Source organism: Kogia breviceps, chromosome 7 (genome assembly GCF_026419965.1).
Source record: "Kogia breviceps isolate mKogBre1 chromosome 7, mKogBre1 haplotype 1, whole genome shotgun sequence".
Taxonomy (NCBI): domain Eukaryota; kingdom Metazoa; phylum Chordata; class Mammalia; order Artiodactyla; family Physeteridae; genus Kogia; species Kogia breviceps.
This window is the reverse complement of record NC_081316.1, coordinates 66,003,686-66,015,936: the sequence shown is the minus strand read 5'-3', so window position 1 is coordinate 66,015,936 and position 12,251 is coordinate 66,003,686. Positions and strand designations below refer to the sequence as shown.

General features: G+C 48.3%; 2 protein-coding genes across 3 annotated transcripts in view; one reads left to right on the top strand and one right to left on the bottom strand.

Moving 5' to 3' along the window:
- POLD3 (DNA polymerase delta 3, accessory subunit) overlaps window positions 1–12,251 on the top strand; it is a 179,855-nt gene that overhangs the window by 46,402 nt on the left and 121,202 nt on the right. The gene's annotated exons all lie outside the window — the stretch shown is intronic.
- KCNE3 (potassium voltage-gated channel subfamily E regulatory subunit 3) lies at window positions 1,038–10,519 on the bottom strand. The gene is made up of 3 exons (XM_059070860.2): window positions 10,341–10,519; window positions 8,965–9,050; window positions 1,038–1,758 (listed from the first exon to the last, which is right to left on the bottom strand). The coding sequence occupies exon 3, from the start codon at window positions 1,716–1,718 to the stop codon at window positions 1,419–1,421; it is 300 nt and encodes a 99-aa protein (XP_058926843.1). The 5' UTR covers window positions 1,719–1,758; window positions 8,965–9,050; window positions 10,341–10,519; the 3' UTR covers window positions 1,038–1,418.

The window sequence follows — 12,251 nt, the reverse complement described above, 5'->3', positions numbered from 1 at the left end:
TTTATGTGGTTCAAATCAATGTATGTGAAGCCTAGAATATCAGATCTGGTAGAGCCCTTAGAGACTTTCAACGATTTCAACTTTCTATTTCACGGTGCTGAAGAAGGACAAGAGTCAGAGAGAGAAGTGTCTAGCCAGTTTATACACTACACGTAGTAGAATCAGGGCTGGTTCTCTTTCCACTGAATCAGGTACCTGCCACTTTTAATATGATAATCTTCTAGGTGTGATAATAATCTTCTAGAAGCAGATTTCAACTCGGTATCAGAAAATTACTCACAGAATTCATTCAAAATGTTAGAGGCTGCCTTAGAGGTAGTGAAGTCCCCAGGACTGGAGATGGGGCTGGGAAAGGCACTGGGACATGGCTGGAGGGGCACAGGAACCATGGAGCTAATGAGGCTTAACAGTCAGGGCTCTGTACTTGCATGGCTCCTTCTTATGATCTTAGGAGGGTCCCTAACAATGTATTAACATGGTGATATGTTTTTGTAATACTTGCAAAAATAAGATATTTTAAAATTCTTTTTCTTAAGGAGGGCCCTCCAGAATTATATGTTTCAGGCCTAGATCCACTCCTAGGTAGCAACACAGTTTTGCAAAGCACTAGGCAAGGTGACCAGAGAACCTGGGTTCCAGTCATGGTACTGCTTTGGCCCAAATAGGCAGAATGGCACTTGCTCTGCTTCCCTCACAGGGGGTAAAATCACAAATGTTAAATGGGCTGAAAAACATAAAATGTGAAAAAATATAAATAAGTAACATAACTTAGATTTCCTGTCTGTGATATGGGATAATCATTGCTGCTTCTCATGGTCATTGAAGATAACACATCAAAAAATGTGTCCTCAGGGCATTTTCCTGTCTCATTTCCCTCTGCTACAACTTCCTCTAGCCCCTAGCCCCCAACACTCCGGCCACTAGAACACTCATTTGTCATTATATGTTGCCACTTTTATATATATATATATATATATATATGTATATATATATATATATATACATATATATATATATATATATATATATATTTTTTTTTTTTTTTTTTTTTTTGGCCACACTGAATGGCTTGTGGGATTTCAGTTCCCTGACCAGGGATTGAACCCAGGTCCTTGGCAGTGAGAGCATGGAGTCCTAACCACTGGACCACCAGAGAATTCCTGCCACTTTTATATACTTGTTCAAAGGGCTCCTACTGTCTATAAAGTCTATCTTTGCTGGAAAAAATCCTTATCCACAAGGCCTAGGTCTGCTAGATCCTCTCCTCCTTCCCCAATGATGACCTCCCTTAGTACTGTTTCTTGTTGATCTTACAGATTAGAACACTGAGGTCTAATGTAACACATAGCTGAGTTCTGGAGGCTCCACAAGATAATCCTCAGGAATCTTGATCTTCTGCCATCCCTAGCCTCTTAGCATTAGAGCATAGACACACGGTTCTTGATGTATACATGATAGGGGTCACTGCGCTTATCCACTTTGCGGGAGCGGGTGTATCCCAGGATGAGGCTGCCCACAGTGGCAGCAAATAGGAACATGACGAAGAGAATGTACATGTAGGAGTTGTCGTCGCGGCCAGGTAGCCTGGCCCGCCTCTCCTCAGTCAGGTTGTCTGACCCTGGCCGGCAGAGCAAGTTGCTGTGAAGAGTGGCATTTAGAGCCTTCAACACAGCGTGCAGGCTCTCATACCAGGTCTCAGTCCCATTGGTGGTCTTCATAGCAACAGGGATTCAGGTAGGGGAAGAATCGGAGGATGCTCTGGTAGTGACAGAAAAGAGAGAGGATGGCTTCTGTTACTTGTAGATTGAATGACCTTCCCACTCCTTCAGACCCCAGCTAAAATCCCAACATCACAGTTTATTCTAACTACTTGTTTACTTGTCTGTCTTCTCTACTAGACTGCCAGCCCAAGGAAGGCAGGGAATATGTCTGTTTTATTCACTGCTATATATGAGCACTTATGACAGCACTCAGTAGGTGCTCAATAAATACTTGTGAAAGGAAATCTTCCTTGACCATTCTAAGCATGCTGATCTATCCTTTCTTTGGGTTCTATAAGCCACTGAGCTTTAGGCTAGAAGGGCCTTAGGGATTATTTAATGTAATTTCTTCCATTTTACACACAGAGAAACTGAGGCCCAGAGAGAATAGTTGGCTTGTCCATGATCACAGAGAATACTGGAGGTAGAGCCGAGATAGAGCCCTGCTCTTCAATGGCCAGCTCAGAGCTCCTCCGGCCTCCACACCAGCTCTGGGGAGGACTGTGCGGCACAGTTAGAAGACATTCCTCAGAACTCTCCCTCAGCACAGTTCTTTCTTATGCTCCACAGACACCATGTAGAAGATGTTTGGGGATGGCTTAGATTTCCCCCTACCTGGAGGCCAGAGGCTGGGTCATTTGACCTCTAAAGCATCCTAGGTCCCACTCTAGGTACTCCTAGCTATTGAGGAGAAATTCTGTTGGAAAGGAGGTGGCTGGGGGAGCAGGGAAAGGCTGATAACCACTGCAGGCACTGGGCCTGAGGGCTTCGGAATGAAAAGAATACTCAGTCCGGTTTGGGGTTTTACCCACCCCAGAGAGAAAAGACACTAGCACCTCAACTATCCTGCCTTCCAAAACAACATCACTGTGTACATGGCATAAAACTGGTGATAACAGATGTTCCTTTTCCTTCCTCTCAGAGATCCTTAGTCTACAACGTAGAAAAATAGCCAAAGGCAGCCTTGTATCCTAGTCTCTGGAAAAAAATATGTCATTCCTTTAAACAAGGCTCCACGCTCACTTCCTTCAGGAAGCCTTTGTGTGCTCCCAACATACTCCACAAGCTTTATTATTGCAGCCTTCCCTTTGCCCCAGCACTTACATATAAGGCAATGTGTGGCTGCCCTCTTGCTACTGATAAGGGTTATCAGCAGACCACATGCTCCTGGTCAGCAAGGCTGTGTTTCTCCTCCAAGTCTAGGGGACTACCCTAGTTCTCTTTCCCTCAGTGGTCTCCAGTAAAGATGGCCACTTTGGATTTCTCTATAGGCCAAACACTCAGTGTTCGCTGACTGGTTCCAAAGCCCTCCTTTATCTAGGTAGAGCTATTTAACACACTTGACTATTAACCATCACGTCTCTTCCCCAGAAAAGATGACAGTTAGTTATGACCATGGTAAATATTCATGAAGAACTCTATGAATGCAGAATTTGGGGGGAAGAATCAAAATAATACAGCAATAACCCAGGACTGGCCCACGTTTTATGCAAGGCCTTGGGGCCCCCTGCCATCTAGTACTTGGGCAACCTTGTCTGGATGGGAAAGGGGAAGAGTTAAGATCCAGGAGGCATAGGTTCTCATCTATTATCCCACTTGTCCTGCAACAAATCTGTGCCTTCCTCTTTCTTCATATGGGCTAATGGAAAGCAGGAGCAGCACAATGAAATGAATAGCTCAATGAGTCACCTGGCCAGGCATCGTTCATGGAGGCCCACTCCTGGGCAGCCTTATTCTGGGAGCTCTAGGAGGCCAGTGCCTACACTCAGGGGCACATCGCCAGCTCTTAATGTGGGAGACAATCTAGGAGCTACTGGGGCTTAAAGGAAGAAGGGATGAATTCTGACCAGTGCTCAGACAGTGTTCACAGTGATGGAAGAATTTGAGTTGGACCTTGAAGGATTTTTTGGAAGTAGAGAAGGCAAGGGAAGCAAACAGATGGACTAGAAAGCACACTTTGAAGAATGGAAAGTAGCATAAAGAGTGTAAGATGCATGAAAGGATAAGATAGGATGTGGGATGGTGACATTGGCCCAAACCAGATCATAGAGGGCCTTGAGTGCCAGGCTGCAGAGTTGGAACTTTATCCTGTAGGTGGAGAAAAACCATGGAATGATATTTTAAAAGGGGGTAAAATGATCAGATCTGTACTTGGAAAGGACACTCTGGCTGCTATGTGGAATGTGGAGTAAAGTGGGCAGGGATGGAGGCAGGGAGCCCAGTGATAAGTGAAATAGTCTTGGTTCAAGGTGCTGAGTCCTGAGCTGGGGCAGAGGGTATGACAAGGTGGGGGCAGGGACAGATAGAGGATGTGAGAGGCATTTGGGGGTGGGAATGGCTAAGGCAGTGGTTGCAGGAGGAAGGGGCCTCAGACAGTTTTATAAGCAGACAACAGATAGATGGCATAAGTGCGGGAAGAGCTCACTTTGAGGGAAATAAGTTTCTCGCCCTGTTTGCACTTCAGTTTCCTCATCCATCAAAAAAGATTATCACCAGGAGTTGCTGTTCAATGGGTACAGAGTTTCAGTTTTGCAAGATGAAAAACATCTAGAGATCTGCTGCATAACAATGTAAAGATAGTTAACACTACTGAGATGTACCATTAAAAATGTTAAGATGATAAATTTTATGTTGCTTTTTACCACATTAAAATTTTTTTAATTAAGAAGGAAAATAAAAAAGATTATTATCTCTGCTCTGCCCGCTGCCCCAGGCTTGCTTGAGCATATACTTTTATTATGGTGAAGAGGATTTTTAAAATACATTTTAATAAAAAACACAGTTTTCATTAAAATGAAAATCTATTTTTCATTTTTGAGAAGTAAATACATATATATACACAGCAAAAAAAAAAGAATTGAAGCTGTACGTACAATGAAAATGCAGTCTCTCTGTTCCCAATGGCTCAGGTTTCTTTCCCAGGGCAGTCACGGTCACCAGTTTTCTTAGATAGCCTTGCATGCGGGTTTGAACTAAAAAGGCAGACGGAGGGCCCCCTCCATCTGGAAGACTCACCAAACAACAGCAAATTCACTGGCTCCTGGTTGGCCCCAGGAATCTCCCTGTGGGTGCCCTAAGGTTCCTCAGCCCCTCAGGATGTCCTGACATGTCTTCAGGATGTCCCTGGACACATCTGGGGTCTCAATATTGACTTTGGGAGTGGGAAGGCCCAGAGCTGGGTAGGGAGGGGACAGAAAAAGAAGGAACTAGACACAGAGAAAACTTCAGAACGAGGGTAGATCACCCGAGGCCAAGCCCCAAGGGTTGTGCAATAGCTGTGCTGTGGGTGCTGACACCCTGCCACTTCCCCTCCCCTTCATGCAGCAGCTGGATCAGGCCAACCTAGGGTTGCAGTTATAGGAACTGTGCCGTGGCCAAGGGACATCCGATTGCTGTCCCCCGACTCCAGATTCACAATGTCTCAACTGGGTGACTTCATGAGAAACCTCAGTTCAACACATGAGCTGCTGCTCAGGGACCAGCTAACAGTGTAGTCTAAAACATCCCCTTTCCCCAGGGTACTGGCATCTTAGCAGGAGCCTCTAAAAGGCTGAAAGGGCCTGAGACCCAAGGAAATGATGTAAGTGGCAGAATGGCAGCCAGCAATTGGGTTGCTATTTTACGTAGGAACAAATGATGTTACCAATCAACCTATTTGGATAGGCTGGGTATCGACATAGGCATGGCATCAACACTATCTGTACCATAGCTTTGTTGTGAAAATTAAAGAAGAAAAGTATGCAGTGCCTGGCACTAGACACTCCACAGATGTGGTGGTGGTTTTATTTGTGCAGAGCAGAGGCTGGCAGGGCCTTCAGAGTCCATCTAATCTAACCTCCCTCATTTTACAGTGAAAGAAATGAAAACCAAAAAGCTGTCTTGGTTCAGCTGCTACTTGTGTGACTTTGGGCATGTGACTTCCCTTTTCTGGGCCCCAGCTTCTGTTTGCATCTGTAAAATGAAAGGGTTTGACTATGTAATCTTATAAGGTCCTGATCAGCTCTACCATGAAGATACCACAAAACCGTACGTGAGATTTGGGAGATTGGGTAGGCTGGTGGGAGAGGATTTGGGGGGCTCTCTAGAGTCCCTCAAATCAAGAGATAGAGAAGACTGCAGATTCTTTCCTCACAGGTTAAGATGCTTCAGAGTCCCAGGACTGAGTTACACTTAGTATTCCAGCCTAGATAAACTGAAGGCCAAATTTGTTGACTTGTTCATTTTTCCTCTTTATAGCTCACCTGCCAGGGTGATCTAGCCTCGGGGAGACAGACTCTGTGTTAGAAAGTAGGGGTAGGGGGAAAGCATCGGGGACAGGGTGGACTCTGAGGTGGAGTTCAGTAAGGGGAGTAAAGGTTCACAAAGCCATTCATTCCTCACACCCTCCTTCCAGTGCCTCTCTGGAGAGACCTGGATGGATATTTGTAGTTCTGATGGAACGTGCAAAGGAGCCACAGTTGCATATCTTTAGAAGCTGGGTTGAGGTGGGATGGAGGACCTATGTGCAAGGAGAGGCAGAGAGCTCATAAAGGGACAGCTTGGTTCTCTATGACCTGCCTCTGGGTCCCAAGTTGGGAATTGGCAGTTGGCAACGTGGGGAATTTTGTTCCTCTTTCTGAGCTCCTTGGCTTCCCTCTTCAAGACAGTCACTGATTATGAAGCTCTTTGGATGGGGAAGACAGAGCTCCTGGCTTGGAGAGTCCCTGACTTGAAACAAGAGATAATCATTTAGGAAGGGAGATGAACAGTAACTGAAAAGAGATTTTGAAGATCGTTTAGAATCTAGATTCTAGGCCAACCCCTCCATTTTGTAGTTGAGAAAACTGAAGGTCAGAGAGGGGAAGTGGCTAGTCCAAAATGACATGGCTAGTAATTGGCAGAGCTCTGATGAGAACCCAGGTCTTTGGGGTGCTGTTCAGGTGCTCTTTCCGCTACAAATGGCAATGTCTTCTGGCATCTGAGCTGCATATCACACCAAACACAGGCTCCTCATGTCCTGGGGCATCATCTCCTCTAAGTCCACCACTACTCCTTTTTCCTGCACTACAGATTCTTGCTAATCTTTTTTTTTTTTTGGCCACACCACTGGCATGTGGGATCTTAGTTCCCTGACCAGCGATCGAACCCGCACCCCCTGCACTGGAAGTGCGGAGTCTTAACCACTGGACCTCCAGGGAAGTCACTCTTGCCAATCTTAACTGAGGATCCAGTAAGGGGAGAAGTTGGTAACTTTTGGAGGTGTTAACCTTCTTTTATAGTCTTGTTCCCCATGGCCTTTTCTGCTCCAGACCTACTCCTGCTCCTCCATACAAGCCAGGTGCACTCTCTTCCTCCACACCCCGATGTTACTCTTTCCAGCACATTAACAGGTTTGCCCAAAATGTTCTTGACTTGAGCTCGCCTGGCCTCTAACTTGGGGATGTAGGCGTAAAGCTGGGACCTGGAGGATGAACTGGGTATCTTAGTAAGGTTTTCTTTCAGGTTTCTCTGGGGAAAAGTGAAATGCCACCATTGGTTCTTTTGGTTTCCCTATGCTCTGTTTCAGCTACTCTTGCAGAATGAGTGTCTGAAGTGCTTGGAAATGTGGTAGAGAGGCAGGGGAAGAAGGCCATATAAAGGCCACATAAAGCAAGTGGATTCAAAGACAACTCCTGGGAATGCACAGTTTTGCCTCTGGCCCCTCTGGTGGTCTTATCACCACCATGGGCTGGTGGGAGAGGAACCTTAACATATAGTTAGAAGGAGACACAGAAATTGAATCTGAGCTGGAAGGGATCTTAATAATCACGTCATTGGTGTAACCCCCTCATTCAACCAGTGGGAAAAACCATCCCACCCCAAGAGGAAATCACTTTCTCAAGGTCTCACAGCCTAGGAACTGGGACCAGAAACAGGTATCTCATCCACATATCTTTCCACCGTAAGTCCTCTGTTGCCTATAGGACAGTCTAACCTCCTGCGATTATCATTCAAGCTCCTTTGGATATGACCCTGCCTCCAGCCCCATCTCACCACAGCTCTCCCCACTGCCTGTGCCCCATGATACTGAGCTATAGGCCATTCCCCAAACATTCCTTGCACTTGCATGCCTCTTGCCTTTGCTCATGCTGTTTTCTTAGGCAGAAATGCCCTTCCTCTTTTTTATCTGCCTAGTGAACTCCTACTCATCCTTCAAGACCCAGCTCCAGTATAACCTCTGTAGACCCTCTCCTGAGACACCACCTTCCCCACTCCTTAGCCAGTTAAGTCTCTTCTTCTTGTCTGTTCCTAAAGGGCTTTGCATAAAACCCTATTAGAGCACTATGCTGTACTGAAATTGGGTGTGTATATCTGTATAAATATAAATAGATATAGATATACTAAACTGTGCACTGGGAGGTGTGAAGGTAGGGACCTGTGCCTCATACATTTCTTTATAGCAGGCACTCAAGAATAAGTGGATAAATGTCTCTGCTTATTAGACTGTTCCCCCCTGCACACACACATACGCATTCATGAAAACAGCTTACAGCACTTAAACAGCAACTTCAAGGGCAGGCCAAAACAGATTCCATTTGGTCTGGGGAAGGGGAAGCTCAAAGAAAAGACACCATCTCAGTCAGGTGGGCAAGTGAGTCAGAGGAGGAGGAATTCTAAGCTGCCTTTGGAAGCCCAGATGTTCCCTGCACCTGAACCCCATGCAATCCAAAGGGCAAACATTCTTCGCCCCAAAACACCAGCAGCGGCTTAGCAACCCTCTTCCCTGTGTACGCACCCAGGGGGCAGCCACACCCACCCACCTGCTGCACACACACAGTCCAACTCCCAGTCTCCCAGCCTCTAATCTTGCCTTTCAGGTACGCCTTTCATGGTTCCAATCTTGGCTGTATGCTTGGCTATGTGACCTTGAGCACTGCATTTATGTTCTCTGAATCTCATCTATGAGATAGGGATAATTACCCCTGTCCTGCTTGCCTCACATGGCAACTCGGGGAGACCAAGGGGGAAAGGTGTTTTAGAAATTGCAAAGTATTATGTAAACATAAGAGAGAATTATTGGGCAGCCTGGTCACCTGTTTCCTTTTCTGTTTCCCTATCTCCTCCGCTGTCCCCCAGTATTACCAAGAACAGCTATCCCTATGTCCCCTCTCCCCACCTTAGGTTCTCCTACCCTCAGAAGCCAGGAGGTTCTTTATTACTTTTCTTGATTCTCAGACACACTTACCTCCTTCAGAAGCCTTCCTTGTTTCTCGTCCTCTCTGATCAGCCCTGTAATCTCTCTCCATTTAGGGGTACCATTCTGTAGTCCTGCTGGTGATAGAGAACACACCAGAGTTGGAGTCAAGAGACCTGCCCCTATTTTGTAGACATGTCTAGCCATGTGTTTTGGTTAAGTCATTTCTCCACTCTGGGGCCTCATTCTCCCCATCAGTAAGATGGGATATCTTGTCTTGCCTCCCTCTTAGTAGGCATTTTGAGCATCCACCCATTCAGTTTATAGATAGAAATGTGTTTTGCAAAGTGTGGAGTGAGTGAGGGATGAAGGTTGTTTGTTCTCATCTTAAGGGGTTGAGAAAATCTGAAAGCAGTTTCCTTGCCTCCAGCTTGGCTCTCCTCCATTCAGAGCGGATAACTGGCTGGGTGCCAGGAGATAAAGAGCAGCTAACACATTTACAATGCACTTTTGTAGCTGAAGTGGAATCAGCACTGGGCTAGGAGTGAGGAGAATTGGGTTCTACTTCTGTTTGGTCCCTGGTGTGACCCTGGGCAAGGCATCTCCCCCACCCCCACCCCCGCCCCGGGCCTCAGATTTCCCCATGTGCAAACTGCTGAGGAGTGGGGAGGGGGGATAGGAGGAGACACTCTCCAAGGGCCCTCACACAGGGAGGGGTCCGAAGTCCTGTACTTTCTACACAAGAGACTCCTGGATCCAGTCCCCTTCCTCCACATGCCATACGGAGTACATGGGCAACAGGACCAGGAGGCTCATTTTACATTTGGTGACCCAGGAAAAGAACGCACAAAGCACAGAGCAGGTGGGCGATAGGCACAGGTTTACACAACCTGTAAACTAGAACTCAAGTCTCCTGACTCCCAGCCTAGATCTATGTTACTAGTACTAGAAGACGTCTAAGGGAGCTCCTAGGCTTTCCCCAGGACTGGGGTGCATAGGGCGAGGGGCACAATGAAGTCGCGAATGGGCAAGTCAACTCGTACGCTGAGCAAGCGGCTCCCGCCAAGCAAGAAGACACGCCGGGTCCCGGAGCGCCATTTCTGCGTGTGCTCTCGCTGCGGAGCCGCAGGTTGGTTGTTATACTGTGCGCTCGCATATCTGTGGATGTGTTAGGAGCTTGGGTGCCGCCATCCCGGGGCCCGTGAATGCCGACCTAAGCCCGCGCGGTTTCCGGGGAAGGCGTGCCAGGAGCCCAGCTTCGCGCTCCCACGTGCGCCCCAGGATCCCTGTGGCTCAGTCCAGGGGAGGATCAGCATGTATCTGAGCCGCCCCCGACGTCGGTCGGCGGCCTCCAGGGAGGCGGATAGACCCCTCATTTCTACCCCCGGCGCCGTCTCAGCCTTCCCGAGCCGGCGGGTGCGCCTTACCTGCCGGTCGGCAAGGCTCCCAGGGGCGCCGTCTGCTCGTTGGACACCTCGCCCTGGGCTCGCGGGTGCCCCGCACTGCGCCCCAAGGCGCTCCGCCAGCCCCCCTGCTCTCAGCCAGCGGCCAGCACCGCCTGCGCCCCCTCCGCTTTGCGCTCCAACCCGCGCTCAGCTGCCTTTTCCCTTCCTCAGGGCGTCCCCTCAGCCGGCCCCGCCCGGCCCCTAACCCACCCACTTCTCCCGGAGCTGGCTTTGGGCGCCTCCGCCCAGCTGCTTGGCCTCACCCAGCTGTGCGCTGCCACTCTTCCGTCCCCTGCAGCGCCTGCTTCCTGGACCTGAGACCGAATGTTCCTTGCTTCTCTTCAGCTTGCCCGGTCTGAGGAAGGTCTCAGAAGAGCGTCAGGTGCTGGTGGAATCAGACCTTGCTCCTACGTGGTTGTATGGTGGTGGGCAGGTCACTGCTCCTCACTGGGCCATGGCTTCTTCGCTATAAAACGGGTACAGTTCCTGCATGCATTCTTCACAGGGTGATGGTTAAGGTCAGATGAGATCTTAGAGTCCAAAATATTAAAGCCGGATGGTCCCTGGAGAAATCATCTGATTCTAACACAAACCCTCTTTTCCAGACAGGATGCAGTTTGGGGAAGGGGACTTGCCCAGGCTCACTAAGGAAGTCACTGGCAGAGCTCAGACTCAGAATCCACTAGGCCACTCTCTCCCCTTAACCTCGGCCAATGTTTCATCCAAGTCTCAACAGTCCCTCACATGTCCAGACAACTGGTGTCCAGCCACACCACGCTGCTCCCTCTCCCTGAATACTCTTCACTTTCTGGCCACCAGGCCCTCACTCAAGCTGTTTCTTCCTTGCTGGGGACACTGCAGGTTCCAGAGAAGAGAAGCATCCAGGGACAGCTGGGAAATGAGGGCCAGGAGGCCATGGGCAAGGGAATGGACGGTGGCAGGGAATAGCCTCTCAGGGACTCTGTGGGGAGTCCTCATCAGAGCCCTCTTTGCCAGCCTCCGGCCTTGGGATAGTTAATAACAAGCTGAGGGGACTTCCCTGGTGGCGCGATGGTTAAGAATCTGCCTGCCAATGCAGGGGACACGGGTTCGATCCCTGGTCTGGGAAGATCCCACATGCTGCAGAGCAACTAAGCCTGTGTGCCACAACTACTGAGCCTGTGCTCTAGAGCCTGTGAGCCACAACTACTGAACCCACATGCCACAACTACTAAAGCCCACATGCCTAGATCCTGTGCTCCGCAACAAGAGAAGCCACTGCAATGAGAAGCCCATGCACTGCAGTGAACAGTAGCCCCTGCTCGCCCAACTAGAGAAAACCTGCACGCAGCAATGAAGACCCAACGCAGCCAAAAATAAATAAATAAATAAAATAAGTAAATTTTTTAAAAAATAAACGGAGGCCAGCTCTGGCTCCCTTGCAAACAAAAATCTGTTCTAGGGCTTCTCTGGTGGCACAGTGGTTAAGAATCTGCCTGCCAATGCAGGGGACACGGGTTCGAGCCCTGTTCTGGGAAGATACCACATGTCCTGGAGCAGCTAAGCCCGCGCACCACAACTACTGAGCCTGTGCTCTAGAGCCCGTGAGCTGCAAGTGCTGAAGCCCGTGCACCTAGAGCCTGTGCTCTGCAACGATCGAAGCCCCTGCAATGAGAAGTCCGTGCACTGCAGCGAAGAGTAGCCCCCCTCACCACAACTAGAGAAAACCCACCTGCAACAATGAAGACCCAATGCAGCCAAAAATAAATTAATTAATTTTAAAAAAGAAAAGAATCAAAATTAAATTAAATTAAAATTTATAAAACTCTGTTCTAGGTAGGACATCTGAGGCATATACCCTCAATCACAGAATCTCAGATTATATCTAAGAAGTGCTGTCATTTAAAAAAGACC

Bases quoted from the DNA above. Each gene is read 5' to 3' on its own strand.
- KCNE3 (XM_059070860.2), bottom strand. From the start codon at position 1,718: ATGAAGACCACCAATGGGACTGAGACCTGGTATGAGAGCCTGCACGCT.